The sequence below is a fragment of the Rhinatrema bivittatum genome, chromosome 14 (genome assembly GCF_901001135.1).
Source record: "Rhinatrema bivittatum chromosome 14, aRhiBiv1.1, whole genome shotgun sequence".
Classification (NCBI taxonomy): domain Eukaryota; kingdom Metazoa; phylum Chordata; class Amphibia; order Gymnophiona; family Rhinatrematidae; genus Rhinatrema; species Rhinatrema bivittatum.
Genome location: NC_042628.1, coordinates 77,413,772 through 77,441,574, shown reverse-complemented (window position 1 = coordinate 77,441,574; position 27,803 = coordinate 77,413,772). Strand labels below are relative to the sequence as shown.

At 43.4% G+C, this 27,803-nt stretch overlaps 1 protein-coding gene across 1 annotated transcript in view; it reads right to left on the bottom strand.

Moving 5' to 3' along the window:
* Window positions 1–27,803, bottom strand: part of LOC115075937 (IgGFc-binding protein-like) — a 400,171-nt gene that overhangs the window by 246,986 nt on the left and 125,382 nt on the right. Inside the window, exons 15-19 of the mRNA XM_029576916.1 lie at window positions 25,742–25,795; window positions 24,022–24,072; window positions 15,418–16,632; window positions 12,099–12,152; window positions 6,823–6,861 (exon numbers count right to left, since the gene is read on the bottom strand). Coding sequence (XP_029432776.1) covers window positions 6,823–6,861; window positions 12,099–12,152; window positions 15,418–16,632; window positions 24,022–24,072; window positions 25,742–25,795 — 1,413 coding nt within the window. The remainder of the gene's footprint in view (window positions 1–6,822; window positions 6,862–12,098; window positions 12,153–15,417; window positions 16,633–24,021; window positions 24,073–25,741; window positions 25,796–27,803) is intronic.

Sequence of the window (27,803 nt, the reverse complement as noted above, 5' to 3'; positions counted from 1 at the left end):
GTTGGACAGCTCCCCTCAGCCTTAGGAGAGGAGGGCTCCTGTCTCTGGAGTAAAATAAAAAAAAAAAAAAGTGCAGTTTAGTGCAGATGGCAGCTGGAGTTGAGCGGTCTTTTCTTTGTCGGGGGAATGTTTTTGAGCGCGATCTCCGTGCTCGATTGAGGACTAACATTCCAGCCGCGTGGTCATGTTTCGGGACCAGGCCTGCCGCACGGTTTCCACACCTTTAAGCCACCTTTCTCTTTGCTCGGCGTGCATCTCCAGATGTGAGGATGTGAAGGGCCTTCTCTGCCCCCCCCCCCCTCCCATGAAGCTTTGGCGACTTGGGGCTGCCTCTGCCTCGCATGTTGCTTCTGTCAAGGACAGCGTTTCTCACGTCGGGCCCTCGGCTCCGGTGTGGGAACAGCGGCCAACTTAGCTTTCCCGGCAAGCTTGCCCGTGCTATTGGAGGGGATGGGGGAGTCTACCTCGCAACTTTCCCCATTTCACCCAGGCCCTGTAGAGGGGCAGGGGAGCACAGGTGAGGCTCTGCCTCTCAGGTTTTCACAGTTGGGGAGCGGCAAGTCTACGGGGTCGGCTCCCCACAGCTTTTCTCCGGAGTTTATTTTATTGCTCCACCGTGCCTATTTGGCACAGCAGGAGGGTCTGGGGCGCGAACAGGTAGGGCTGGCTCCCATCTCCTTCATCCCCTGGAGCTCAAACTCCAATGGCTGGTCCTGCTTGCTCCCAGGGAAGTTTGTCCTCTGGGATTCAGCATCTGTTGTGTCCACTCCGGACAGATTGTGATATGGATGATTCAATAGGTTCCCTGGAGAACCCCATGGATTCAGGGCTGCTATTGTCGAGGACCCCGGCTCCTGATCCCAAGGTGGGTGATCCAGATGTGAGCAACCCAGGTCATGGGGATGCTGCAGATGACGTGCCGGTGTCCGAAGGAGACGATCCCAAGATTCTTCGCTTGATTCGGAGAGATAAATTAGCTCCCTTAATTCCGCAAGCACTCGGTGAACTAGGGTTGAAACTCCCTCAGACAGATTTGGACCTGGATGGGGCAGATCCAGTCTGGTCCAGTCCCCATCTGTGTTTCCCTATCATAGGTCTGTGCAGAGGATGGTGGATCAGGATTGGAGTTCTCCGGATGCCGGTCTGAGGGTGGGTCGAGCTATTTTGAAGCTTTATCCCTTGCCCGAACAGACCTTGGAGCTTTTTGCTATGCCAAAAGTGGACATGGTGGTGTCAGCGGTCACCAAAAAGACAACTATTCCCATGGCGGGGGCCACAGCTTTAAAGGATGTCTAGGATCACAAGCTGGAGGTTCATCACAAACGGATCTATGAGGTATCTGCTTTGATTTTATGGGTGGCTATCTGTTCCAGCCTCATGCAACAGGCGTGCTTTTGTTGGGTGCAGCAGCTGCAGAGCAATCAGGCTAAGCCCAGCGTGGACAGTAATCACGCTGAATGCTTGGTGGCATCAGTCGCATACTTAGCAGATGCCTTGTATGACTTGGTGCAGACATCTTCTTGGCTTATGGCCTCTGTGGTGTCGGCCCGTAGACTGTTGTGATTGTGTCACTGGTTGGTGGATGTGTCGTCAAATCCCAATTGGTTTCCCTACCATTCAAAGGCCGTCTTTTTTTTTGGCGAGGATCTGGAACAATTGATAAAACAATTGGGGGACAATAAGGTCCACAAGTTGCTGGAGGATAGGCCTAAGTCCAAGCAGTTCTTTCTGTTCCATTCCTGTTTCTGGGAAGGCAGAAGGCCTCTTCATAAGAGGGGTACCCAGCACATCGCAGAAACAGTTTGCACGCCGCGATCAGTCCTGGGCACTGGCCTTTCGGGGATGTCATCGGCTCTTCAGAGCGTCTAGAGGAGGGGGAGCTCCAGGGAGAAATCCTCCCAATGAGGTGAGACTGCCCACTCCTTCGTTACTTTTTTAGGAGGCATCTGGCTCATTTCTAAGGGGAGTGGGCCAAAGTCACTAAGCATTAGTAAGTAGGTACTCATGGTCATGCTTTAGAATTTGCACGTCCCATTTGCGACCTCTTTTTAGTCTCCCCCTGTGGTTCAGTGGAAAAATTGTTGGTGATTCAGGAGACGTTAGTTAGGTTGCAGGGTTTAGGGGCCGTGGTGCTGGTCCCTCCAGAGGAATGGGGCACAGGTTGGTATTCCATTTACTTCGTGGTTCCGAAGAAGGAGGGCACCTTTCACCCCATTCTGGATATAAAGTGGGTAAATGCAGCGCTGAAGGATCCGAGATTTCACATGGAAACCCGGAGGTTGGTAATTGCAGCGGTGCGCAGTCGGGAGTTCCCCAGCTTTGTTGGATCTAACGGAGGCGTATCTTCACATTCCCATTCATCAGGATCACCAGCATTTTCTGAGATTCATGTTTCTTGGTCAGCATTTCCAGTTTCAGGCCCTTCCTTTTGGGCCGGCCACGGCACCATGGACCTTTACCAAGATCCTGGTGGTAGTGGCAGCTGTCTTGTGGCATGAGGGAGTTTTGGTCCATCCTTTTCTCAACGATTGGCTAATAAGGGCAAAGTTGGAGGCCAGTTATCACACAGCATTCCAAAAGGTGATTCAGCTCCTGCAACCTCTAGGCTGGGTGGCGAACTTCACAAAGAGCCATCTCAGTCCGTTGCTGAGTCTCAAGTATTTGGGAGCTCGCTTCGTCACAAATATGGGCAAGGGGTTTCTGAAGGAGGAGAGAGCATACAAGTTACAAACGCAGGTTCACCGTTTGTTGGCATTGCATGTACCCAGAGCCTGGGATTTTTTACAGGTTCTGGCATCCATGGCCTCCACCTTCGAGTTGGTTACCTGAGCCTTTGTGCATATGAGACTATTACAGAGAACTCTGTTGGCACAATGGAATCCACTGTTGAAGGCTTTTCATCAGCCGTTATCGCTCGATGCTCTCACACGGGACAGTGTCTTGTGGCTACAAACGGCCAACCTAGTGTAAATTGTCGACCTGGAGGCACCAGATTGGATTGTTATCACTACCGATGACAGTCTCTCTGCTTGGGGTGGTTTGCCAGTGTCATTTGGCTCAGGGCACTTGGTCAGAGGAGGAACGCTCCTGGTCTATCAATCTCTTGGAGACCAGGGCAGTGAGATTAGCATTACTAGCTTTCCTACCAGTGGTTCAAGGTTGCTCAGTCAGGGTCTTATCAGACAATGTGACAACCCTGGCCTACATCAAATGGCAGGGTGGAACCAAGAGTCGAATGGTGGTGCAGAAGGCTCAGGAGTTAATTCTTTGGGGGGAGGAAGAAGACTTAGTCCAGATAGTGGCATCTCACATCGCAGTGGTCTAAAATGTCCAAGCGTAGTTTCTAAGTCACAGACATCTAGATACAGGTGAATAGGAATTGTCAATCGGCAATGCAGCTCATTCATGAGAGGTGGGGTTGCCCCCATGTGGTTCTAATGGTGGCTAGCCACAATGAAAAGGAATCTCACTTTTTCAGCCGCAGACGAAAATACGGAGCTGAGGGAGTCAACACTCTGGGGATTCCTTGGCCTCAGGGAGTTCTACTTTACATATTTCCCCCATGGCCACTGGTAGGGAAGATCTTGGGCAGGATAGAGAGACACCTGGGGGTCTTTGTGTTGGTAGCCCCGCAGTGGCCGTATCAGCTGTGGTTCGCAGATCTGGTCAACTTAGCAGAGGAAGGTCCGCTACAGTTCAGTCCTCTTCTTTGCCTGCTTCATCAGGGCCCCATATTTTCCAATCTTTTGAGAAGCGGTGTTTGAAGCACAGGGGATACCCTGGCGGACATCTACATCGTTGTCTTATGTCCAGGTCTGGAAGGTCTTTAAGGCATGGTGTATAGCTAAGGGTGTTCAGGCTTTATAGTCTTTGGTGTCTCAGAATTTATCTTTCCTTCAAAACAGGCTTAGCTTTTAACTCTCTTCGAGTTCAGTTGGCAGCTGTGGTTTCTTTACATGGGACAATTAAAGGGCAGACTTTGTCCTCTCATCCAGATGTGGTCAGATTTCTTTGAGGGGTTAAGAATTTGCACCCTCCGGTAAGGAGTCTGCCCATCCTGGAATCTTAACCTTGTCCTTTGAGTTTTGTGAGAGTCACCCTTTGAGCCTCTCCACAAGGCGACTCTTAAGGATGTGACTTTAAAGGTTGTTTTCCTGGTAGCCATTTGTTTGATGAGAAGAATATCAGAGTTGCAAGCTTTATCTTGACATGATCCATTCCTTCAGATTTCAGATTCAGGCGTATCATTTCGCACGGTTCCCTCCTTTCTTCGCAAGGTGGTCTCATATTTTCATGTTAATCAGACAATAGAGCTTCCAACTTTACCATATTTGGATGCTTCTGCACTTCATACACGATAGCTCAGATGTTTGGTCTTCCAGGGAGCCTTGATGAGGTATCGCGAGGTGACAAATGACTTTAGGAGATCGGATCACCTGTTTATTTAGTGTAGTGCTACGAAGAAAGGTACCCATGCTTCCAAGGCTACCAATGTGATGCGGCTTAAGAAGGCTATGGGGTTAGCCTATCAGTTACCTGATGGTTTGAGGGCACATTCTACTCAGTCACAGGTGGCCTCATGGACAGAGGCTCAGTTGGTGTCGCCACAAGAAATTTGTAGGGTGGCAACTTGGAAGTCGCTGCATAAATTTTTGACACATTATCGCCTAGATGACCAGGATCCAGAGGCTCACTCTTTCAGTGAGTGTTTTGTGAGCAGGACTCTCCAGGTCCCACCCCGAGTAGGGAGCTTTGGTACATCCCAGGAGTCTGGACTGATCTGGGTATATACAGGGAAAGGAAAGTGGTTCTTACTAGCTAATTTTCATTCCTGGAGAACCACGTATCAGTCCAGAACCTGCCCATTCTAGGGAATGGAGAGTTATCCGCTTGACTCTGGTTGCTTCCATTACTGTACAATTTTTCTTTAATTTTCTAAGAGGTTTTAAGCTGTCTGACTATTTTCCTAACAAGTTTTAACCAGTATTATTTTGGCTTGGGTACAGTTCAGTACTGAGGAACTGCAGGTGGCACCAGTGATTATGAACTAGTGTCAGTTAAACTTTCTCTGTCTCCATCTGCTGGCAGGGATGTATAAACCCAGGAGTCTGGACTGATCCATGGTACTACAGAAATAAAAATTAGCAGGTAAGAACCATTTTTTCCTTTCATTTAACAGAACATCTAGAATAATATCCTTATATAAACAGTGTCCCGCTACTGCACTTTTCAACATTTATAAGGCTGATCTTCCACAGATCTTAGGAAGAAACTTTCCATTCTTCACAAAGGAAGAAAGAGAGGCCAAAATCCATGGAATATTAAGAAACAAACCCAAGTTGTATACATACAAAGAAAACATAACTATTAGTAAGATGGTCAGTGATAATTAATAAATAGAAATAGAAATGAAAATAGAAAAGACACAATATAAAATATAAAAGGCACCCAATGATAAATAAAAGGTACACTTTCTGACTGCACATGAGAAGGGAGCATACAGTTTTACAGCCGGACGGACAGGGTACTTGTGCTCCCTTTCAAAACCGCAGCACACTGCTGCCTTAGTCGCAGGACAAGCCCCTGTATGCAACAAGCGGCCAGACGTTTTGCAGTCAGAAAATCGATTAATAATAGTTTCTACGCTCCTGCTCTCCACATATATAAGGCTCATTTAAAAGGACACCTATTTATATTTGACAGCGCGATTCTATTTCTAATGCAGGTTGTAAGCTGAAACATGGTCGTCTCTGGTCTGTGATTGAATCTAAATGGTTTGTTATTTATTTTATTTGATTGTAAAATCAAATGGTATTAAGTCTATATATACATATATTTTTATCATTGTGTGCATTCTATATTTTTATAATTTTGTCATATCTATTTTCATTTATATTAAATTATATTTACAATCACTGAACATCTTACTAATAGTTAAGAACATGCCATACTGGGTCAGACCAAGGGTCCATCAAGCCCAGCATCCTGTTTCCAACAGAGGCCAAACCAGGCGACAAGAACCTGGCAAGTTCTGGATTCTTTGTGAGTTTGTATTTCTATCCTTTATACCAGCGGTTTTTGGGGGGATTTGTAATGGTAAAAGACTTCGGAAAAACATGGGATAAATGCAGAAAATCCTTATTTTCAAAAATGAATGTATAGTGAAACAATGAGCATGGGGTAATCAATTGGGGCAATGTCCATAGAGTGGCAGTTTTTACTCAAAACGCCATATGACTGCATCAGGCTTCTAGGAAAGACAGGGGAAACCTGAATAGTGGGACCATGATTAGGCCCAAGCTTCCATGTGCACAGGGAGGTTGAATGTTTACAAAAATGGCAGCTGAGTGGCTTGCTTGAACACACAGCGGATCTGGACTTTGGATTTTAAAAACCAACACCTAATCCAAAGAGGAAGTTGGTAGGGCCTGACATGGCTGGCCAGAAGAGATGATGGAAGCCAGTACTATAGCAGATTTGGGGCAGGCTTTGTACTGATATGAACTGCAGTGATGGGAAAAAGTTTGAAGGTTCATGTAAGAGACAGGATGGCGGGGGCAGGGGGAAGGTGCTTATCTACCCAATGTGGAAGAATCGCAACTGAGCAGATGGAATGGGCCAATTTGATCTTTTTCTGCCTCAATTACTGTGATTCTATTCTATGGTTCAGAAAAAAAATATTAGATGGAAACTTTTCTAAGGGACTATAACACACAACATTTCCCAAGGTAATGTCCTCAAGAGGTAACCTAGTCATCAGTGATCAGTACAGATTCATGCGAGGCAATTCCATACTGTGTATAAATCTGATTTAATACTCACCCGGAATCTCTTTCGGCTTTGGTTTTGGAGGTTCAGGTACTGAAAACAAAATGAATGGTTCAGTGTGAGGTAAACTTAACTTGCAAAAGTTTTGATATTATTTAGTTCATGGATATGGAAATGGTTTGATAGTGGGAAAAGTTATGAAATCATTACGGAAGTAAAGAATAGTGCAGTAAATATGTTGAGTACAGATAATGTTTGAGATGTAGAAAGTTAACAGATGAAACACCTCCCAGCTGTCCCTCCTCTCCCCCCACCAAAAGCTTTGGGGTCCATCACTGAGCCTTATTAGGCCCCTACCAATTCCTCTCTTCCTTCTCTTTCCATCTGGGATGCTATTTTTCCAGATGCTACCTGCTCTGAGCCCACTCTCTAGCTGCTGCTGTGAGGGTCACCCTGTTCAATATTCCTGCTTCTTCCTGCCTATTCCCTGGCCATTCTGCAGGATGATGACCAGGGACTGAGGTTGCCGGCAGCAGGCAGAAGGTGACTTCAGGGCTCGAAGAGTGAGCCAGTCCCCTGGCAAGCAGGGGTCCCGAAGCTACAGGCAACAGCAGCCAGGGGCATGCTCGGTTATGTAGCAGGGCCTCAAAGTTTTGTTCTCTGCCTCCATCTGCTGGTAGGGATGCAAAAACCAAGTTGTTTGGACTGATCTGGGTATGTTCAGGAAATTACATTTTTTATTTTACTTATGTGACCTTTTATCCTTCTTGTCTGTCTCTGCACTTCCTCACTATATGTCTCTGTTCTGCCCTCTCCCTCTCTGAATATCTCTCCCCTTGTGTCTTTGTCATTCCTCACGCCTCCCTCAATCTCTGCTTTTCTCTCCACCTGAATCTCTGCTCTTCTTTTTCTCACCCCTCCCTATGCCTTTATTCTTCTCTCTCCCCGTCTTCTTATGTTTCTATTTGCATTCTTCTCGCTCTCCCTTCTCTCCCTATATGTCTCTGCTCTCCTCTGTCCTCTCCTTCTCTTGCTATCTATCTTGAAGGAGTGCTAACAGTGGCTTTTCCAGATGCAGTGCAGATTTTCATCAGAAGATCGAAAAACGACCAACGGGCAACAGGTAGATGCGTTACATTGTATCCTGCTCGTACAGAAGCCATATTTAATGGTGTGCCCACCGGGGAAGGGCCTCTTGTTAAAACATCAGGATGGAGCTACTTTGTCGTGTTACCAGTTGATTAGTATCTTGCGCAGAGGATTAGCAATGATAGGGGAGTAGCCACGTGAATATCACACCCATTCCTTCAGAATTGGTGCAGCATCATTTGCAAGCAGCAGTGGGTTAAGAGAAGCACAGATCAAAGCTGTAGGGTGTTGACAATCGAGTAAATACAAGTCATACATCCGGCCCGTAAAACAGTCCTCCTAGGACATGCATAGTCTGGCAGATCGTTTGCTTACCCTGCTCACCCTAATCTTGCTGTTCTTATTTGTCATAGACTCTTCACCTGCAGTCGCGAAAGTGCCATGGATCTTGGGGCACTCATACATGTATTGGGCACACATTAGAGCCAGAACAAAGAGCTCCAGTGAACAGATGGGCATACCACAGAACAAAGCCAGCATAATTTGACTAGGCTGAGGGATGAGGTGGGTCCAATTAATGCCATCGAACCTCCAATATGCTACGGAGCTTCAATGGCCAGACATTATCATCTTCCATTTAGGGGGTAACGATTTGGTCTCGGTCAAAAACATTGACTTCATCATTGCCATTAAAAAAGACTTGGCAATTGTCAAGGCTCTCTGGCAGTCTACGGAGTTGGTTTGGTCCCACATTATCCCTTGCTTGATATGAAGAGGAACGAAATCCTGCAGAGGCATTGAGAAAAGGAGGCGTAAATTAAATAAAGAAGTGGGAGCTTGGGTCATGTCATCACACACGACGATATTTCACCTAGCTGTGCGGGCATGTACAGGCCAGATGGGGTTCATCTATCAGACCTGGGCATGGATCTCGTTATAATCTTCCTGCAAACGGCCACAGAAGCGCTAGTGGGTTGGGGGGGGGGGGGTAGGGACCAAGTAAGGTGTTACTGGTCACTACTATGGCAGGGCCCTCACCGGCATATAGGGGGATGTTTTGGTATCCCCCTATATGCTGGGCACCAATGAATATGCATAGGGAGAAGCTTGGGGATGGTTATATGCAAAGCATGGCCCAGACCGAGATGATGGCCGGTCTGGGGGTGGCCAAATGGAGGCCAGGCAAAATAAATAACTAATACATGTGGCCTGCAAGGACAGCCGAGGGACGAGGCTGCAGTGGCCATAATGGCGTTCACAAAGCGGGATGCCTGTGGTATACCACCTTCATGGAGCGGAAGGCTGGAGGGCTGCCACCTCAAGCAAGCGGAGGGGTGGGTAACAGCTTAAAGATAACACAAGCTTATTTTGAATAGTTAAATAACAAGCTGATTGTGAGGAACCGCAAGAGGACCTTGCCAGACTCAGGGATTGGGCATCTAAATGTGAGGAGCCTTTAGGATCAGCACTATAGGCAGTGGAGGGAAGGGTGCACCATTTCCACAGAGGAAAAAGCTGAATCATAGCTAGGTGCGGCATTTTCAATTATGGGAGAAGGAGCTGCTTTTGTGGAGTTGAATTTTTTCCTATTTTTGCTGTGCTAGGCCTCACAGCTTGGGATTTGCACTGAATAGAAAGCGGAAATTGCCTTCTTGGTACACAACTTATCCAGTAATGGTGTCCTGGGGTTTGCTTAAAGGATTTTTGGACTTGTTCTGAGAGTTATTCCTAGAGATCTACAGTTCTTTGCCTGGGTGAGGGGACTTTCAGGGAATTTCCTATGGGGCCGATATAATAAGACCCTCGGTAAAATTGGCACTAGTTGTCTGCGAGTATTTTTTTTAGTGCGTGCTGCAAAAGGAGGCGCTGTCTCCACAGGATGTAATAAGGGGATGGTATGCAATTTAGATACACACAGAAAATCTGTGCCTAACAAATATCCGTGCAGATATGCACGCTAAAATGCGAGCTGAAGACCCTGTGCAATAAACAGAGCATAAACTGCATTAATGTGTTGATCCATGATTGATTCTCTTGTAAGCAGTAGTGAGTTAGTGGTCTGGGAGTGGGACTGAAGGAGGGTAGAGCAATGTGATACACCTTCATGATCCATCACCCACTGCTATAATGGCAGTTGCCAGTGAACAGAGTAATGATACAGATTTGGAAGGCGTACAAAAGCATTAACCATTTCTGACATGTGCCTATTCCTTCTCCGACCTCTTTTCTGGCTTCTGCCACTTAATGTTTTTACCTCCAGACAGGCACTTACCCATAACTCATGCTGTGACCCAGCCACTAAAATATGGGTTTCTGCACAGGTTTTTTCGTGCTAAGCACAGAAAAACGTGCGTAATACTACAAGCACAAATCCGAGGCAGGTCTACCACAGTTTATTACATCAGCCCCTTAGAAAGGCTATGAGTAGAGGAGATCCCGCTGGTTCCCACATAATCTGAGGATGAATCAATGGTGACTTGCTACAGGTCAGTTCCAGTTTTGACTTTTTGAGAAGATATGGTTTATGTGGGGAAAACCAGAAGAGATGATTGCTCCCTGCTGCCTGGAAAGATCCTGTGTGTCATCGGGAGAAAAAGAATAGTGAATAAAATCCTTTTGTTACATCTAGAGTCCCCCAGGAGGAGTCTTCACCTTAGGGAGAAGAAATAAAAGTGGGAGTCGTATAGTGTTTGAGACCCTGTTTTTGCTTTTAGAAGGGGAATTTTGCCCATAAAAAGGACCCCCTGGAGGGTCGGTTCTTTCCTAAACTCATTAAGTGAGAGGCACTTGCACAGTTAAGGAATGTTGGAGAACTGTGATAACAAAACTATTTTGTACCAAGAACTTGCATGTCCAGTGTCACAACTCCCTTCTGAATAATTGCTATGGGCACCCGAGCCAAGCGTCCTCTTAGTTCTTCACCCTGAACTCCCCCTATTTTACCCAGACCTCGCACCCAACCAATAGCAGACATCAGACAAGTCTGACATCAATTGTGTGAGATAATTAGCAGGAGTAAAATTGCACAAGTAATTAGCCAAAAGTACTCGCCTAAGTTTCCTATAAAATAGCAACTTACACACATGGGGTAGATTGCGCGCATGTTATAAAATTCCAGGTCGGCGCGCGCAAGGGGGGTATAATTTAGCAAATTCGTGCGGCGACACATCGGGGCCTTCCCCAGTTCCCAACACCCTACCCTAATCTCCCTTCCCTATCCTACTACTCTCCCCCTATCCCTCTCCTAGTCCCCCCCCCACCCCCCCCCATTTTTTAACTCACCTTTTCCTCCTGCAAAGGAGCAGGAGCAAGTTGTGCAAGCCGGCACCCTGCCGGCTTGCAATCTCCCGGCACAGCGGCAAATGGCTGCTGTACCAGGCGGCTCTAGCCCCGCCACGGCCCCGGACCACTTCCTTTTAAGGCCCCGACACTTACACGCATCCCGGTGTTTATGCACATGGCCGGGCCCGTTTGAAAATTGGCCCAGCGCACATAAGGCCCGGGATTTATGTGCTAGGGTTTTAAAATCCACCCTATAACTCTTAGTCCCATCTTGGAACATCTCTAGGCCGCCCATTGTTGGCCTGTGTAAATGTGTCCAAAACAGAAAGAAAGCGCTTACTTTTGATGTTTATAAAATAGCATATACATGAATATGTGCATATATGCTAATTTTATGCATGTAACTCCTTTGAAAATTCACCCCTATGGTTTTATGAGGGCTATCTTGTCAAATATTATTAAGTTTGTTAATGAGGCAACTACTGTAATGTGGGGTGCAGTGGCTATGGCTCTTTGACACTTGCACATGGAAGGCTGGGAAACACCAGATGAGGAACTGGTTAAGCAACAGACCTCAGAGAGCTGTAGTCAGGGAGCTCTACTATGGTATAGGAGAACTGATCAGTAGGACTTCTCAGGGTATAGTGTCCAGGCCAATATTTGTCCATCTCATTTTTAGAACTGCTATGGAATGACCTAAATAAAATGTCTGCCTGTCTATGGATGGCATAAAAATCTGTAACAGACTAAGCATGATGGAAGGGGTGAAAAAGATTAAAACCGAACAGAAGAAACTGGAACAATAGTTAAGGGTTTTGAAGCTGTAGTTCAATGCAGATTAGTGGTGAATTATATATTTTGGAAATAACCCATTTATCATTAAGGACAGCAAGATTGGCAGGTAGATAATTGTCAGGACATTGGAACATGATGCTACTAGCTTCAGAAGCATTACTCACATTTTCCCTCTTCAGATGTAGTCCAGGGAAGCAGCTTTATGTGAATCTCAGTAACTGAAAAGAGAGGGATAAGGGGTCAATTTTCAAAAACTCCTCAGGTTCCTATATCTTTGGCTGAATCTTGCTTCAATGTAGGCATTTAAATGTAAGAGGTTTTGTTACTCCATGGTACTAAATACATTTCAGAGGGTGGCAGAGAATAAAAATAATACCAATCAAACAGGCCGATACAGTACAGTGCGCTCTGCTGGACGCGCGTTTTCCCTTACCCCTTATACAACCCGCTGAACCTAATAGCGCCCTCAACATGCAAATGGTCCTATTAGGCATTCCCGCACGATTCAGTAAGTAAAATGTGCAGCCATGGTGATATTAAGTCGGAGGTCCCGAAGAGTAAAAAAAGTAAAAAAATTTGAAGTTGGCCCTTGGCTGTCGGGCCGAAAACCGGACGCTCAATTTTGTCAGTGTCCGGTTTCCGAGCCCGTGGCTGTCAGCGTGCTCAAGAACTGACGCCGGCAAAATTGAGCGTCGGCTGTCAAACCCGCTGACAGCCGCCTCTCCTGTCAAAAAGGAGGCACTAGGGCCTAATTTAAATACTGTATCGCGCGCACAGGCTCTCCCGTGGACTTTACTGAATCGGCCTGAAAGTAAATAAAGAACATAAATATAAATCTCATAGAGGGAGCTACATTTATGGTCGTGTTTCATTTGCCTACATTTAGGAGCCAAAAATAAGCATTAAGCATGTACATTTTTCCCTGACAGAACGAGATATATTCCATAATTAAAATGGAAAAGGGATCCAAATGAAGAAAATAGGAATAAGCATAAGAACTGGCAAGTTAGATGCAAAGCATTGATAAGGAAGGCAAAGACAGAATTTGAAAAGAAGCTTGCCATGGAAGCAAAATAATCATAATAAAATCTTTTTCAGGAAACAAAATGCCAGCAATAAATAAGCTTAGAATTGAAGACCCTGAATATTATAACATGTACTTATATAGACATGTACTTATATAGACATCTATATAACAGGTCTCTTTTTAAGCAATAAATAAGCAACATTAGATGATTGAGAGGTAAAGGGGGAATTGAGAGAGGACAAGGCCACAGTAGAGAGGTTAAATCAATTCTTTGCTTCAGTCTTTACTGAGGAAAATATAAGACAGGTACCATGCCAGAAGTGATATTTAAAGGTGATGATTCAACAGAGCTGGAACAAATTTCAGTGAACCTGAAAATGTCCTAGGGCAAATTGACAAACTAAAGAGTAGCAAATCACCTGGACCAGATGGTATATATATACTATGAATGCTGAAAGATCTGAAAAATGAAATTGAAGTCCTACTGTTGGTAATCTGTAAACTAGCATTAAAATCAGCTCTGGTACCTGAAGATTGGAGGGGGGGGGGGGTGTCAATGTAATGCCAGTTTTTGAAAATGATCAAGGGATTATTGGGGAAACTACAGACTGGTGAACCTTATGACAATGCAGTGTAAAACTATTCTAAATAACAAAATTACTGAAAATGTAAATAGACACGGTTTAATGGGACAAAGTCAACATAAATTTAGCCGAGGAAGTCTTGCCTCACCAATTTTCTATGTTTTTTTTAAAGTATGAATAAATGGGGATAAAGGTGAGCCAGTTAATATAATGCTTCTAGATTTTTAAAAAGTGTGTAAGAAAGGAGAGAATCTTGAAGAAATAAAAAGTCATAGGACAGGAGGCAATGTTCTATTGTGGATTGGTTAAAAGAGAGTAAGGTTTAATGATTCATTTTCTCAATGCAGAAGTAGGAATAGTGGAGTGCCCCAGGGATCTGTTCTAGGACTGCTGCTTTTTAACATATTCATAAATGACCTAGAGATGGGAACGATGAGTGATGTAATCAGATTTGCTGATGATGCAAAATTATTGAAAGTAGATAAATCAAAAGAGGATTGTGAGAAATTGCAAGAGGAACTTGGAAGGCAGACTGGGCATGCAAATGGCAGATGACATTTAATGTGGACAAGTGGAAAGTGATGCATTTAAGGAATAGCAACCCAAATTATAGCTACACCACCCAGGAAAAAGATCTAGGTGTCATAGTGGATAATACGCTGAAATTGTCTACTCAGTGTGTGATGGTGGCCAAAAAAGCAAAAAGAATGATAGGAATTATTAGGAAAGGAATGGAGAATAAAACAGAGACTATATTAATGCCTCTGTATCACTCCATGGTGCGTCCTCATCTTGAGTATTGTGTGCAGTTCTGGTCACCACATCTCAAAAAAAGATATAGCAGAATTAGGAAAGGTACAGGGAAGGGCAACCAAAAAGATAAAGGGGATGGAAAGATTCCCCTATGAAGAAAGGCTAAAGAGGTTAGGACTCTTCAGATAAGAGAAGAGACGGCTGAGGGGGGATATGATAGAGGTCTATAAAATAATGAGTGGAATGGAATGGGAAAACACAAATCAGTTTTTTTTACTCTTTCAAATAGTACAAAGACACACAATGAAGTTATTAAGTGATACATTTAGACAAATATGGGAAACTATTTTTTCTACTCAACACATAATTAAAATCTGGAACTCATTAGCAGAGGACATAGTAAAAGCTGTTAAATTAGCTGGGTATAAAAAAGATTTAGACACATTCCTGGAAGAAGCTCCATAAACCATTATTAAAGTGTACTTGGGGAAACCTACTCCTTATTTCTGAGATAAGCATTCCAGTCAATCAGATTTCGGCAAAGATTTGAGGTAATTTGTTTCTCTATACTAAAGGGACTCAGAGCAATGGGAGGACACACTGAGCAGATGAAAAAAAGATCTACTTTAATGCTATTTTAAAATCCTTCAGGCAGTACCATCCCACCTCTATACACTGTGAGAAGTACATTGCATATGCTAAAGAATTATTTGTCTCACAGAAAGAAAATGAAAGCCTAATTGAGAAAGGAAATGAATCTATGGATACCTACAGATAAATCAAGGCATGTCTAAATATAGATTTAAGTGTAAATACAAAGGATATAGGCAAATGTAAAAGAACTGTGTACCTTACACCTGCTACTTCTACCAGTCAATTCAGCACTGGAAAACATATGTGTGTATTTTCAAAATAAATCTATGCTTATTGTCCTTACGTCGACCTTACCCCACCAGCTGGAATGCCCTTTTCCTCTACAAGTAAAGATAACTAGGTGAGAATATTTAGCCACTCAGCAGAGAATAGCTGGGTAACTGCTTAGATATCCAGCTACATCCTTCTGAAAATGGCCCTTCAATGTAACATTTTCAGTTGTACAGCAGAGTCGTGGTTACTTACGGCCTGTACACAGCACAGGAAACGCGTAGCTAGCCTTATCTGAGAAGCCCATACTCGTGAGTCCAAAAGGAACCGTGGCATGCTGTACAATATGGAAGCTGGATCCGCCACCATATTTAAATTCCCCAAAAGAATAGTCTGTTCCTGCAATCGGCTTCCATTGGATGTTGTTTATTGATTGCCCATCAAAAAGGATTCCAGAGGTTGCTGAATTCTTGACTAGTATAAGTGCATAATTTCTTTCAATCGATTTCTGTCCATAGATGATGTAGGACGTGCAGAAGGTCGCAGTGTCATGAATATTCATTTGGAAACTATCAATTTCCTTTCCTTCCACAAGCCCTCCTGCACTGTAAAGCACTACCTGAATTCCAACATCAGCTGAAAGACAGAGGGCATCGCGGTGTACCAACTGGAATGGTATAACCTGGCCAGCTACCAAATCCTTAGTTCCTTCTGAAGGCCCATATTTATAATGCAGCTTACAGTTTTTGCTAGCGATTACCTCTACTACGTCATTCTTTGTTTGGAATGAATAGTTCGGGACAATGTACGAGGTGCCCCAGATGGAGACAGGCTGGAGCTGGGTATACTTATGGGCACACCCTCTGCGCTGCCCGTAACAGTTATGACCACTCAGTACAACCGCAGGTCTTTGACACACAACTCTGCTACCACTCAAATTATCGCTGCTTTGTATCTGGGCAACTTCCAAAGACTTGAAGGGAAGAGTCAGCTTGCTCCCTGCAGGATATTTTCTATTCTGCAAAGTAACTGCACCTGTAATGTACAAGTCGCATTGGTTATCATAGTTGTAAGTTATGACTGCGATCTCTTTCATATTCCCTGATGCTTCGCCACTCGGGGTGGATATATAGTACTCATTTCCCAAAAAGTGTAGTGGATACACTATGGCACTATCAGCAGAAGGACCTTTAGAGTTTACTGAGACCAGAGTAATCGGTTTATCACACTGTACTTTGACGGAAGATGAGAACATGTCTGATCCAGCCAACTCAGCCTCCTGAGGTATGGGAATGGATATCGTTTCCCTCTTCTCCACAAGGACCTCCATCTTAAACTTAGATTTGTTGAGTATGATGGTGCAACGAGTGGCCGGCTGGAATCCAGTGATCAACAGCCTAAGATCTCCTGGGACTTTCTGGTTGGAATTAGACATGTAAGCTGTGATGAATTCCATTCCCAAGGGTCCATCTGTAAAAAATATATCAAGCACACTCAGAATATAATAGAAGAACAAGTACATGTATTTATTTACTGCACACATTCAAAGAATTCATTTGTTTCTCTCCCAAGTCAGGAATAACGTTTGACCTTGCAGAGTAAAACTGTAAATTATTCAGGAAAAACAGAGCTTTCGGACTTCATTTTCCACCCCAAATGTATCCACGCTTTCTGCATTCTGCATTATTCTTTTGAAAACAATCAGTTATAATTCTTAGTGGCTCCACTTCTTCTGACAATATTTCACTTTTACAGAACCACTTGTATCACATTTTGGACACTGGAACTATAGATTTCGGTTTCTCCTCTAAACTGAGAGATAACTTGCAAAGGGAGATAATCTTCCCCACACCTGAACTGTGGAACGAGAGAGTCAAAAAAGCAGGAATTGCAGACTATGGGAAAAGTAATAAATGTATGGCCAACACTTCTCAATCACATTTCATTTATAGCTTTGAAAATCCTCAACATTCCCACCCTAACTCAGACTAATACACAATACTAGCTGAAATCTGCGTACATTCCCCAGACATCCCTATTTATTATCCTTCTCCCTATTCCTTGCACCCTCCCCAGCCTGATCTCAGCATTTCCTTCCCTTCTCCTCAGCTTGTCCTCAGTCCATTCCCAGCACACTCGGATCTCCTTCCCCGCTCCATCCCCCCTGCACTAGTCCAATCCAGCGCTCTCTTCTTCCCTTTCCAGACTGCCCCCACAGCACACCCTGACCCCCCTGCTCCATTCTACATCCACCGCCTCAGGCCCCTGTCCAGGCGCACTCAATACTTCCTTCTATCTCCCCACAAACCTTAATACCACCAGTCCCTTCACCCTCCCCAGCTTCATCTCAGCAGATCCTGCTCACCTGCCCAGCCTGACCCTCTCTTCCCTAAGCCAATCCCAGCAAACTTTGACTCCCAGCACACTCTGCCCGCCACTTCCTCAGCAGCACCCCAACTCACTCTGAAACCCCCCACTTTGACCACAGCACAGTGAGCCCCCCCCCCTCCTCTCCCCAGCTCGCCTCAACCACACTGGCCCCCCTTCCCCGCAGCTCAACCCTAACATACTTGCCCCTTTTCTCCCTAGTTGGACTCCAGCACATTGCTGATCACTGTCCCCAGTCAGCCCAGCACATTCCTAACCCTCCTTCCATTCCCGAAAAGAGAGGACAGCATTAGAAAAAAACCTGAAAAATAAAAAAAAAGTTCAGGTTTCTCATTCCCCCCATCGAGCAAACCCGATTCAGTCAAGGCCCCTCTTCCATGATGCTCTGGCCTCCTCCCACCCCATTGTTGGTGTTCCTGGAACCGGAGCCATCCCCCGTTATCCCCATCCCTGAACTCTGGTTTTACAAAATGGCCGCCGGTAAGCTGAGACTCGCAGCATGATGTTGTAGGGCCAGTTCTGCTTAAACAGCATCATGGGCTGGCCCTTGGGTTGTCCGTCTCTATTTCTTATCTGCAGCCATACAGCAAATGCTACTGGAGGAGAATCTGGGAAAATCAAAGAGGATCTTCGCTTGTAGGAGTGCAAGTTGAAAGGAGGAAATCATTTTTTCCCCTACAAACTCTATTGAGAAGCTCATCCATGCATCCATCACCTTTAATACTTGAATCCCAGGACTACAACTTTCACTCTGCCCTGGGCTAATAAATCTCAATAGTTTTTCTACTACCTTCTATGAAATGAGTAATTAGTGCCTATTGTGCATTATTTTATTGTGAAGACTAAACATTTTTCTCATGCCTTCCCTTTTCTAAGTTATCCATAGGGTTCATTTTCAGCTGCTGAGTTCTGAGGTCACAATGTAAGAGGAATGCATATTCATTTACAATAAACAAAGGGAAAAAGGCCATTTTTAGTTTGTTGAAACTAGAACAAACTGAAAATGCCCTTGTATGAAAACATCTGAAGATTTCAGGTATTTATAATTTGTTTCCCAGGACTTCAGGTATTTATAATTTGATTCCCAGGACTTCCCCAGCCCCTTCTTAGGCCCAGTGCAACGGTGTTTGCATACTGTGCATTTGCACGGGGCGGCACACATGTGGGGTGGGGAGGGGGAGGCAGTGGAAGTTCCTGGGTTTGTGTGTGTGTGAGAAAGGGAGCCTGCCTGGGTTGTCTGTGTTTGTGTTTGTGTGGATGGAATTCTGCCTAGGTTATGTGTGTGTGTGTGTGTGTGTGTGTGTGTGTGAGAGTCTGTGTGTATGGGAGCCTGCTTGGATTCTGTGTGTGTGTGTGAGTCTATTTATGTGTATGGGAGCCTGCTTGGATTCTGTGTGTGTGTGTGTGTGTGTGTGTGTGTGTGTGTGAGTCTGTGTGATGGGAGCCTGTTTGTATTCTGTGTGTGTGTGTGAGTGTTTGTGTGTATGGGAGCCTACTTGGATTCTGTGTGTGTGAGTGTGAGTCTGTATGTATGGGAGCCTGCTTGGATTCTGTGTGTGTGTGTGTGTGTGAGTCTAGTTATGTGTATGGGAGCCTGCTTGGATTCTGTGTGTGTGTGTGTGTGTGTGAGTCTGTGTGATGGGAGCCTGTTTGTATTCTGTGTGTGTGTGTGTGTGTGTGTGTGTGAGTCTGTTTGTGTGTATGGGAACCTACTTGGATTCTGTGTGTGTGAGTGTGAGTCTGTTTGTATGTATGGGAGCCTGCTTGGATTCTGTGTGTGTGTGTAAGTCTGTTTGTGTGTATGGGAGCCTGCTTGGATTGTGTGTGTGTGTGTGTGTGTGTGTGTGTGTACACACATGAACAAAGTTTGTACCATCTTCACTAATTCATGATAAGCTCAAGAAGACAGGATATCAAATTATTTCAGATATGGAGTGTGGGGGATTTTTCTATTCTTATTTGTTTTTTATAATTGGGTGTTTGATGTCTCTGCTATTTTAAAATATTTTATTGCTGTTTAGAAAAATTATAAATATTTTATATGCATTCTTAATTATTGGATGTTATTCTGTTTGTCACCTCTTTGTCAATATACTTTTTATTAGCATTATTTATTGTGCTTGGGTTATATTTCTTGATTTTTGATGAATGCTTCTGTTTTTCCATTGCTACATTGCATACACGATCTGGCTTGTTGCAGTTTCCAGTTCAATTTCTGTCTATCCATTTCTATTTATACTTTATGGTTTCTTTATTCTGTATGTGATGAGGGTAAGTCTGTGTTTGGCATCTGTGACCGAACTGGCGCATTCCGCCAGCATGTACTTTCTATGTATGGATTTACAAAGCCTGGGTTGTTCTACATAGGAGGCATTTTAGGGCCTGATGCAATATCTGCAGTGTTGCTTTTTCATAGATAGGCTAGTACCTTTCTGGTACAGGAAGATTACTATATCTTATTGTCATTTAGTTTACCCAAGCCTATGTGAGAGCAAAGCCCACACCTACAAATATTACAATAGACCTCATTCCATATAAGTTCCAAATGTCTTTTTTTGCAGGATTTTCTGGATGGCACCACAGCAGTGCATGCTATAGAGCTCAGTCAATGCCATTTTTATGTACCGGTAGGGTGGCGCAGGAGCACCTGGGGATCACTTCTACACAATTTAGGCTTTTTTTGACCTGTGGATGGGACAAGATAGGTTCGGGGGGGGGGGGGTGTCAATTTTGAAAGTTTGGATTATTGGAGGGCACAGGGCTTCTGATAGCAGGAAAGGGGTCTAAGACAGTGTGAGTGACAGTTTCTCGTGTCTGTTGGTTATTGGGAAAACAACAACAATTCTGTATTTAAAAAAAGATAGAACTGGGGAGCAACATGGCGGCATAGCTGAAGTCATAAAGCTCTGCAGCTCCAATTCCACTTTTTCTATTTACCTGTTTCCTTGTTTAATGCCTCCAAAATGGAAAGGAAAGGATCTCTTCAGAAATGTAATGCTTCCACTATCAAAGATCGTAATACTCTCTCTAGACGAGGTGAGTACTTGGAAAATAACATAAGACTTTTTTTGAACTTTCTAAAAGTTTTAGGGGAAATACTATTTGTGACTTTCAAGATATATTTTCAGGATGTTTTAGTCTTCTTAACTGAGTCAATGCCATCTGTTAATACTTGTTATTTTCTCCCTAATTAGTTATCTGTTTCTTCTCAAAATGTTGAAGCTCAAGTTCCTAATGACAAACTTTCATGAGAATTCTTCACTGGAGGTTTTGATCATTGTACTTTATTGGTTTCCTTTATTTTCTCTATTGTTTTAAGTAATGCAATGTGAAGATATTACAGAAATGTTTCTTCTCAGTTTTATGATCAGTGTACAGTTTTCCTGACTTTGCTTAGGCTACCCAATTTAGAAGGAAAGGCTTCCTAACTTTAAGGCAGGAAACCATATTTTTAGGTTTTTCTTTCATTTTACGTTAACCCTGCAAGTGCGTTGTTAAGCCGCAGAACTGAATGTTTTATTTTTTTTTCCTGCCTGACTACTGAAAGTTTTTTTGGAAGCTAGAAGACATGTAACCTCTTCCCCAGTGTCTAGTAATTAATATGGGCCTTGTATTATTAGCTGCAACTTTATAACTGTTATGGACGGTTCTTGTGATTAGGGTTTTCTTTTCTTTTATACTCCCACGTTTTCTTCTTTGCTACTCTTCTAAGTTGTACTGCTCGGTTTTGGAAGATAGCATTTTCTTTTGGCTTCTTTTATTATTTGTTTTCCTTATGCTAATGTTATATCTTATTTCTAAATTACATATAGTTCTGTAACAAAGGAATTTCTTTGATTATAATTTGAAAACTTAAAAAGAAAAAAAGAGAGAACGGGGGTGATGTCAGCATGGTAATTGTTGCACAGGGAAGCAAAAATGCTAGCACCAGCTCTACCCTTCCAATCTCCCATCCATATCCCCTACAGAAAGCAGTGGGATCAGCACCAACCCAGGTCAGTTGAGCAGAGCCCATCCATGGCCCTGCTAGAATCTTGCAAACCCTCTCCTGGTCCCTTCTAGTTCCCCAGGAAAAATTTGCAAGGGCCGGGGACCTCCCCTTTTCCCACCCACCCCCTTCCCAGGGGGTCAATCGTGAAGAAAGAAGCAGGAGCAATGCCTGTTTGTTCTTACCCTTTGCAAGTCCTTTCAAAAATGGCGCTAGTGGCCTTCGGGGCTGCTGACATGGGGCAGGACTAAACAGGAATCACTCCTGTCCCCTTCTTCTAAATCAACCCCCATGGAAGAGAACAGTGGGGAGGGGGGGAGAATATCTTCAGCCCTAGCAAATTTTTCTGTGGGGAAGGGGTTGAGAGGGAAGTTTGAGGGGCCTGGGGAGACCCTGGCTGGGCTTGGCTCAGCCTAGCTAGGTAGGCCCTTGCCCTGTAGCTTTCTTTAGGGGGGAAGGGGATCAGAGGGGCTCCCTGAAGCACTGACTAAGTTTTGCAGCTCACTTGGTGGGATAGACGGGTTGGATTATCTCTTTTTTTGTTTGTTTTGGGGGGTTGTTGTTTTCTTTTTTTTTTTTTTGTCAGTTCAGGAAATGCATTAACATCAACAATATCTATGTAAACCACTCAGGAGCCTGCATACAGCTCATATACATAGATTTGCTTGCACGAAACAGACCTTATTGGCTACAAGATTGTTGGATTCCACAGTATCAATAAGATACCAATCCCAGCAAAGGACATTTAATGTGCTATTCTCTAAAGGGAGTAAAGCCTTTAGTGAATACCACATTGAAACAGTTGGAGCACAAGCAGTAGCAGATGTACATTGATGGTGGTGATAAGACATCTGCATGACCAGCCTCAGTAACCAGTCTTGATGAAGGCTCAAACATCCTTCCCCCATGGATCATGAAAGGGGAACCATACCCTAAGGTCTCAGAATAGATAAGGGGTACCATAGTCCAGTATATTCCCATGGTGCCCTGCCATGATACCTCCTTTCCATTCCATCAGCCCCCTCCCTCCCTCCTTCCATTACTACTTATTACAATGCTGCAAAAAGATTTGGGGAACTTATCCTCCTTATTCTCTCATCGTCCTTACATCTGTTCCTCCTTTCTAAGAGGTCATTTACTATGCCTCAGTATTTATTCGCAGAGAGGGTAAAATTACCACAAGCTCTTCCTTGCGGTGTTTTGCCATAGCTCATAGTATTTTCCCACTCCACAGAAAAGCATCATGGGAAACAAATTGCAGGCAAACAGGAGAAAAAAATCCCGAGATGGTGGACCCCTTTTTCTCAGGATCATCATCTTCTTAAAGGGCCAGCACCTACCCAAAATCACCCATTCCCACCATGTCAAAACCTCATCCTTTGGTGAGACCCACAGCCACCCCCATCCTCCTCTAGAGACTTCCCAGCAATCAAAAAAGTGTGAAAAAATAGATTTTACAAATGCCTGAAATCCCACTCCTTTCCAAAGGGCTCTCCTTTCAAAAAGGTCTCCTCCCCCCCCCTTCCCAGCACCTCCATAGAAGATAGCCAACTACCCCTCAGTAAAAGGCAGCCAACTCTTCCCCCAGGACCACCCCTACTGGCTATACCTGTTATAAAATCCCGGTCAGCACACGCAAGGGGGGGTATAATTTCACAGCAATGGGCTTCCCCAGTTCCCTACCCTCTACCCTAACCTCCCTTCCCCTATCCTACCCACCCCCTAACCCTATCCTAATCCCTCCTCCCTCCCTCTATTTTTTAACTTACTTTTTCCTCCTGCAAAGGAACAGGAGCAGGTTATGCGCGCCGGCATCCTGCCAGTGCGTGATCCCCCAGCACTGCGGCAAATGGCCACTGTACCGGGTGCCTCTAGCCCTGCCCTGTCCCCCAGACCACCCATCTGCTGAGGCCTGGCTCCTGTGCGCGTAACCCCTGTGTTTTATTCACACGGGCCATTAAAAATCTGGCCTTAAATGCTTATCACAACTTAGTAAATATACTAAATCAGAAGCTTATTCCATTGTAGGAATTTAGCTTTAGGGATATAGAAGCTTATAGTTTATAAGTGTCCCTCTGGCATATCATGACACTGTTGCAATTTCGGCACTTCCATCTCATTTCCCTTCTTTCTCTTCACCTCTATGCTGCTTCCCCCCTACTCCCTTTGCTCTTCTATTCATCTCTCCCAATGGGAAAAAGAAGAGGATGAGAGAGTCAAAAAGGGGTTGGCTTCAGTCGATGCATCCTTAATAAGAGAAACTATGAGCCTCTAATCCAAAGGATAGAAAGATTATTAGTTTACTGTTTAGGTAGAACAGAGCTATTGACTTGACAGTACTTTATACTATGTTCTGAAGATGGTGTCAATTAATAAATGCTTTTAAGGCTAACTATTTCTCTTGGGGGCAGAAATTTTGTATATTATTTTCTATATGCCTCAGTGGTTGTCCATATTTAGCAACAATATTATTTCAAACTCACCAGTTACAAACTGAGAGGGAAGATCAGAAGCATTCTTATATAGCCACCATTCTGAAAGTGAAGCAGATTTATTAGTTTGAATAAGAGGAAAGAACACTTGCATGTGAATCAGTAACTTAGAGTTCTGTACTGGCCTTCTACCCTATAGCTATCCCTTCAATTGCTTGTGCATAAGTCTTCATTTATAATTACCATTTGGATCCAGTATAGCTCCTGCTACTCAGGTTTCATCCTTTGCTGATTTATTTACACTATAACACTGCTACTTGGAAGATCTGTTGTAGTAATAGCAGTTCGGTTGGACCTGCCCTATCTTTTGCTTCCAGTCATAAAGTCACCTGTTTTCATGATTCATGACCGCTGTTTGCTACTGCCTCTCTTCTGCCTCTCTTTGTTTGACTCTTAGATTTACTCTCTTCTTCTCACCTGGCCTGGCCAGGTCTCTTCCTACTTCACTTTACAGACTCAGAATATTTTAAATATCCTTTTAAATATTCTTATTACAAACACTATGCTTGACCTGGCTACTTGACAGGTCTATACATTACATTAAGAAATATTTAGCATCATATTTCAATGTAAACATGACTAGAGCATATGTTTGCAAATCTGGAAACTCCCAATTTCCATCCAATCAATGCTTCCTTTGAGCTGTATTTGGACCCACCAACAGCCATCTAACCACTGGGCATTCTGCAGTCATCATACAATTGAAGCAACATGGGGCCAGCAGCTCCCACAAGATAATAGGGTCCCCCATAGTTCAAAATTCAGCTGATGCACACTAAGCAGTTAGATGGATGTTCGTGGGTTCCTGCACAACTTAGAGATAACATTGGTCCCAATACTTCCAATCTGTTGGTTTGCTGCTTCTTATAGGAACCACACAGCATAGAAAACCCTGCTAATGATATAGAGTAGGCCTTATTTGTTCTTTGTTACTGTGATGAGAAAAACAAACACAATCACTGTATGAGCATCAGTAAATCACTTAACCTTTACATAGTCAAGAAAGATTAACGTGAAACTGCAGAGGACCTCAGCTGTACCTAGCAATAACTGTGGGTGCTTATGGCAAGTGGAATGCTTTGAAACCCATAGTTACTAAAAGATAAAAATCCAGGTAATCCAGTAATAAATAAATTGTAACATTCCATTTCCAAAGAAGCTTTATCTGAATCTATGTGCCATCTTTTTAAGCATATTAAATAATATCATTCAATTTATAAATCCAAAAAATCAGTTTTTCACTGGGATGAGATACTAATGTGTACCAGATAGGAAAGAGATTTCTGCATGATCGCATTTGATGATCTCAAGGTTGCAAAACACTTTGTGTTCAAACGATTTTTAATAATAAAAAAATAACATAACTATTCTCGGCATGCATGGACACTGATACACCCCAAGCAATGAAGGAATATCATTTTTCAGAACAGCACATACAACAAACAGCATTGCAGCCCACCCTCCCCAGTATCCTACCCCACTCCCCACCATAGTGAAGGACAATACTGTGTTATCAGTGAAATGTTAAGATAAATAGGGAAAGCTATAATAGGAGTCGAGAGAAGGTATTAATCCCTTTGAGGTAATCATTGGCAAGAACTCAATTGGATTCTATGACCTCTCTTTTATTCGAATGCTCTCATTAGGAGACAATGATGTCTTTGTTATGGCTTGGTGGCAGTCCGTAATTTCTTTAAGATTTCATACTCACCTGTAACCACTTGATCTGGAGGTAACAGAAAGAATATTGTAGATGGATTTAGTGCTGAAAACAAAGTATATAAATATGTTTAAATTAAACATATTTAGCCTTTTAATTCCTTGCAAATAGGCTTTTGATGACTCGTACTCAAGATGGAAAATCATATTTTGTGATGGCTTTTGAGGTCTTACAAACAAACATTGAAACAGGGCTTGTGCAAGAAGAATGGATAGAGTAATGGAGAAGAAATGAGAAAACCAATGTCCTAATCCTGTTTCTTCTACTGACAAACCTTGGGCAGATCACTTTCTTTCCTCCTACAACCTTACACACTCTATGGGGCAGGAAGCTGCACCTATATGAAATTTATTGTAATATACTGAAATAAATACATTTATTTATTCATTTGGCACTCAACACCAACAAAACTGAACTCCTTATTATTTCCCACAATCCCACCACACATTACCCCACACTTACTAGCACATCACCCCTCCCAACCCCCCTTACTCAACAAGTACGCAACCTGGGTGTTATCATTGACAACCAGATGACCTTAAAGCATTCATAAAATCAACTTTAAAGGAATGCTATTTTAAACATGTGTTAAAGAAAATTGGGTCTCTCCTACATGCCCATGATTTCCGCACCGTTCTTCAAACCTTAAACTTCGCCAAGATTGACTACTGTAATTCTCTCCTACTAGGCCTCCCCGCCTCCACCATCAAACCCCTCCAGTTATTACAGAATGCCACTGCCAGAATACTCACCAATACCCGGAAAAAATACCACATCACACCCATCCTAAGAGACCTACACTGGCTCCCGATCTCATCTAGAATTCTTCACAAAACACTCTGCCTTATACACAAAACCTTAAACAACCAGAACATCACCTGGCTAAATAACTCTTTCCACTTCAATACCTCTAACAGGCCAACCAGATCTGCCTATAAAGGAACCCTTCACATCCCTGCCCCTAAAACTACACAACAAACCTCCACTAGGGACAGAGTGCTCTCAATAGCAGGACCCATCAACTGGAACTCTATGCCTCCCGACCTACACATTGAACCCTGCACACACAAATTTAAAAAAAAACTGAAATCTTGGGTTTTCAAGCTAGCCTACCCATAATACCTACCATTACCCCCAGCCACCTACGCTCTACCTTAAAGTTATAAACTGCTCTCTGAACATGCCTTCTCACAAAGCCTTATATACCTGTACACATATTTTATTTTATTTCAACAGCCATCTACTCGCTAGTTTTAATGATATATACCCTCCCATTCTCCTGTTCATTGTAATTTCCATACTTTAGTTCTGCTGTAAACCGATATGATGTCCCCACTAATATCGGTATAGAAAAGTTTACATATAATAAATAAATAAATAAATATACCACACTTTAAGCATGCCTGTTACCAAAATACTTAACCAAATATTGTATAGAGTGTACAATATATATATGCCTATATCCACAGTTATATTCACTCTGCATATAACGTTATGCACCTTTTTCTAGTTTCAATGATATATACCTCACTTTAAACAGGCCTTGTTACCAAATTTTTATCCATACAGTGTATATAGTTCCCATTACATATAAACTTATATCAACAGTTCTGTTCGCTCTTCATATAAAGTTATTCACCTTTCTCTGTTTGACATGTAACCAAATTGTTCAAAGTATTTTCTCTATCATTATTTTACATTCTATGTGAACCAAAAGGATGTGAATACGGTTATCAGTATATAAAAACACTTAAATAAATAATAAATGTTCTAAGACAGATAGTAGGAACATGGTTAGGAGGTTGCAGTGTTGCAAACAATCCACCCCTCCCTCTCACAAGACCAAAAAGGAAAAAGTGATAAGGATAAAACAAAGGACAGAAAATGGAAATAAGCCTGGCAATATACTGCAAGCCATGGTGCAACCAGATTTCTACCAGCAGGGTATAACTCCCCAGAAAGTCAGTTCCATCTGGCTGATGGTGGCTGAGTATCATCCAGCACATATCTAGGTGGTTGGATGTTCAGGCAACAGCCGCATAGTTTTAGTAGC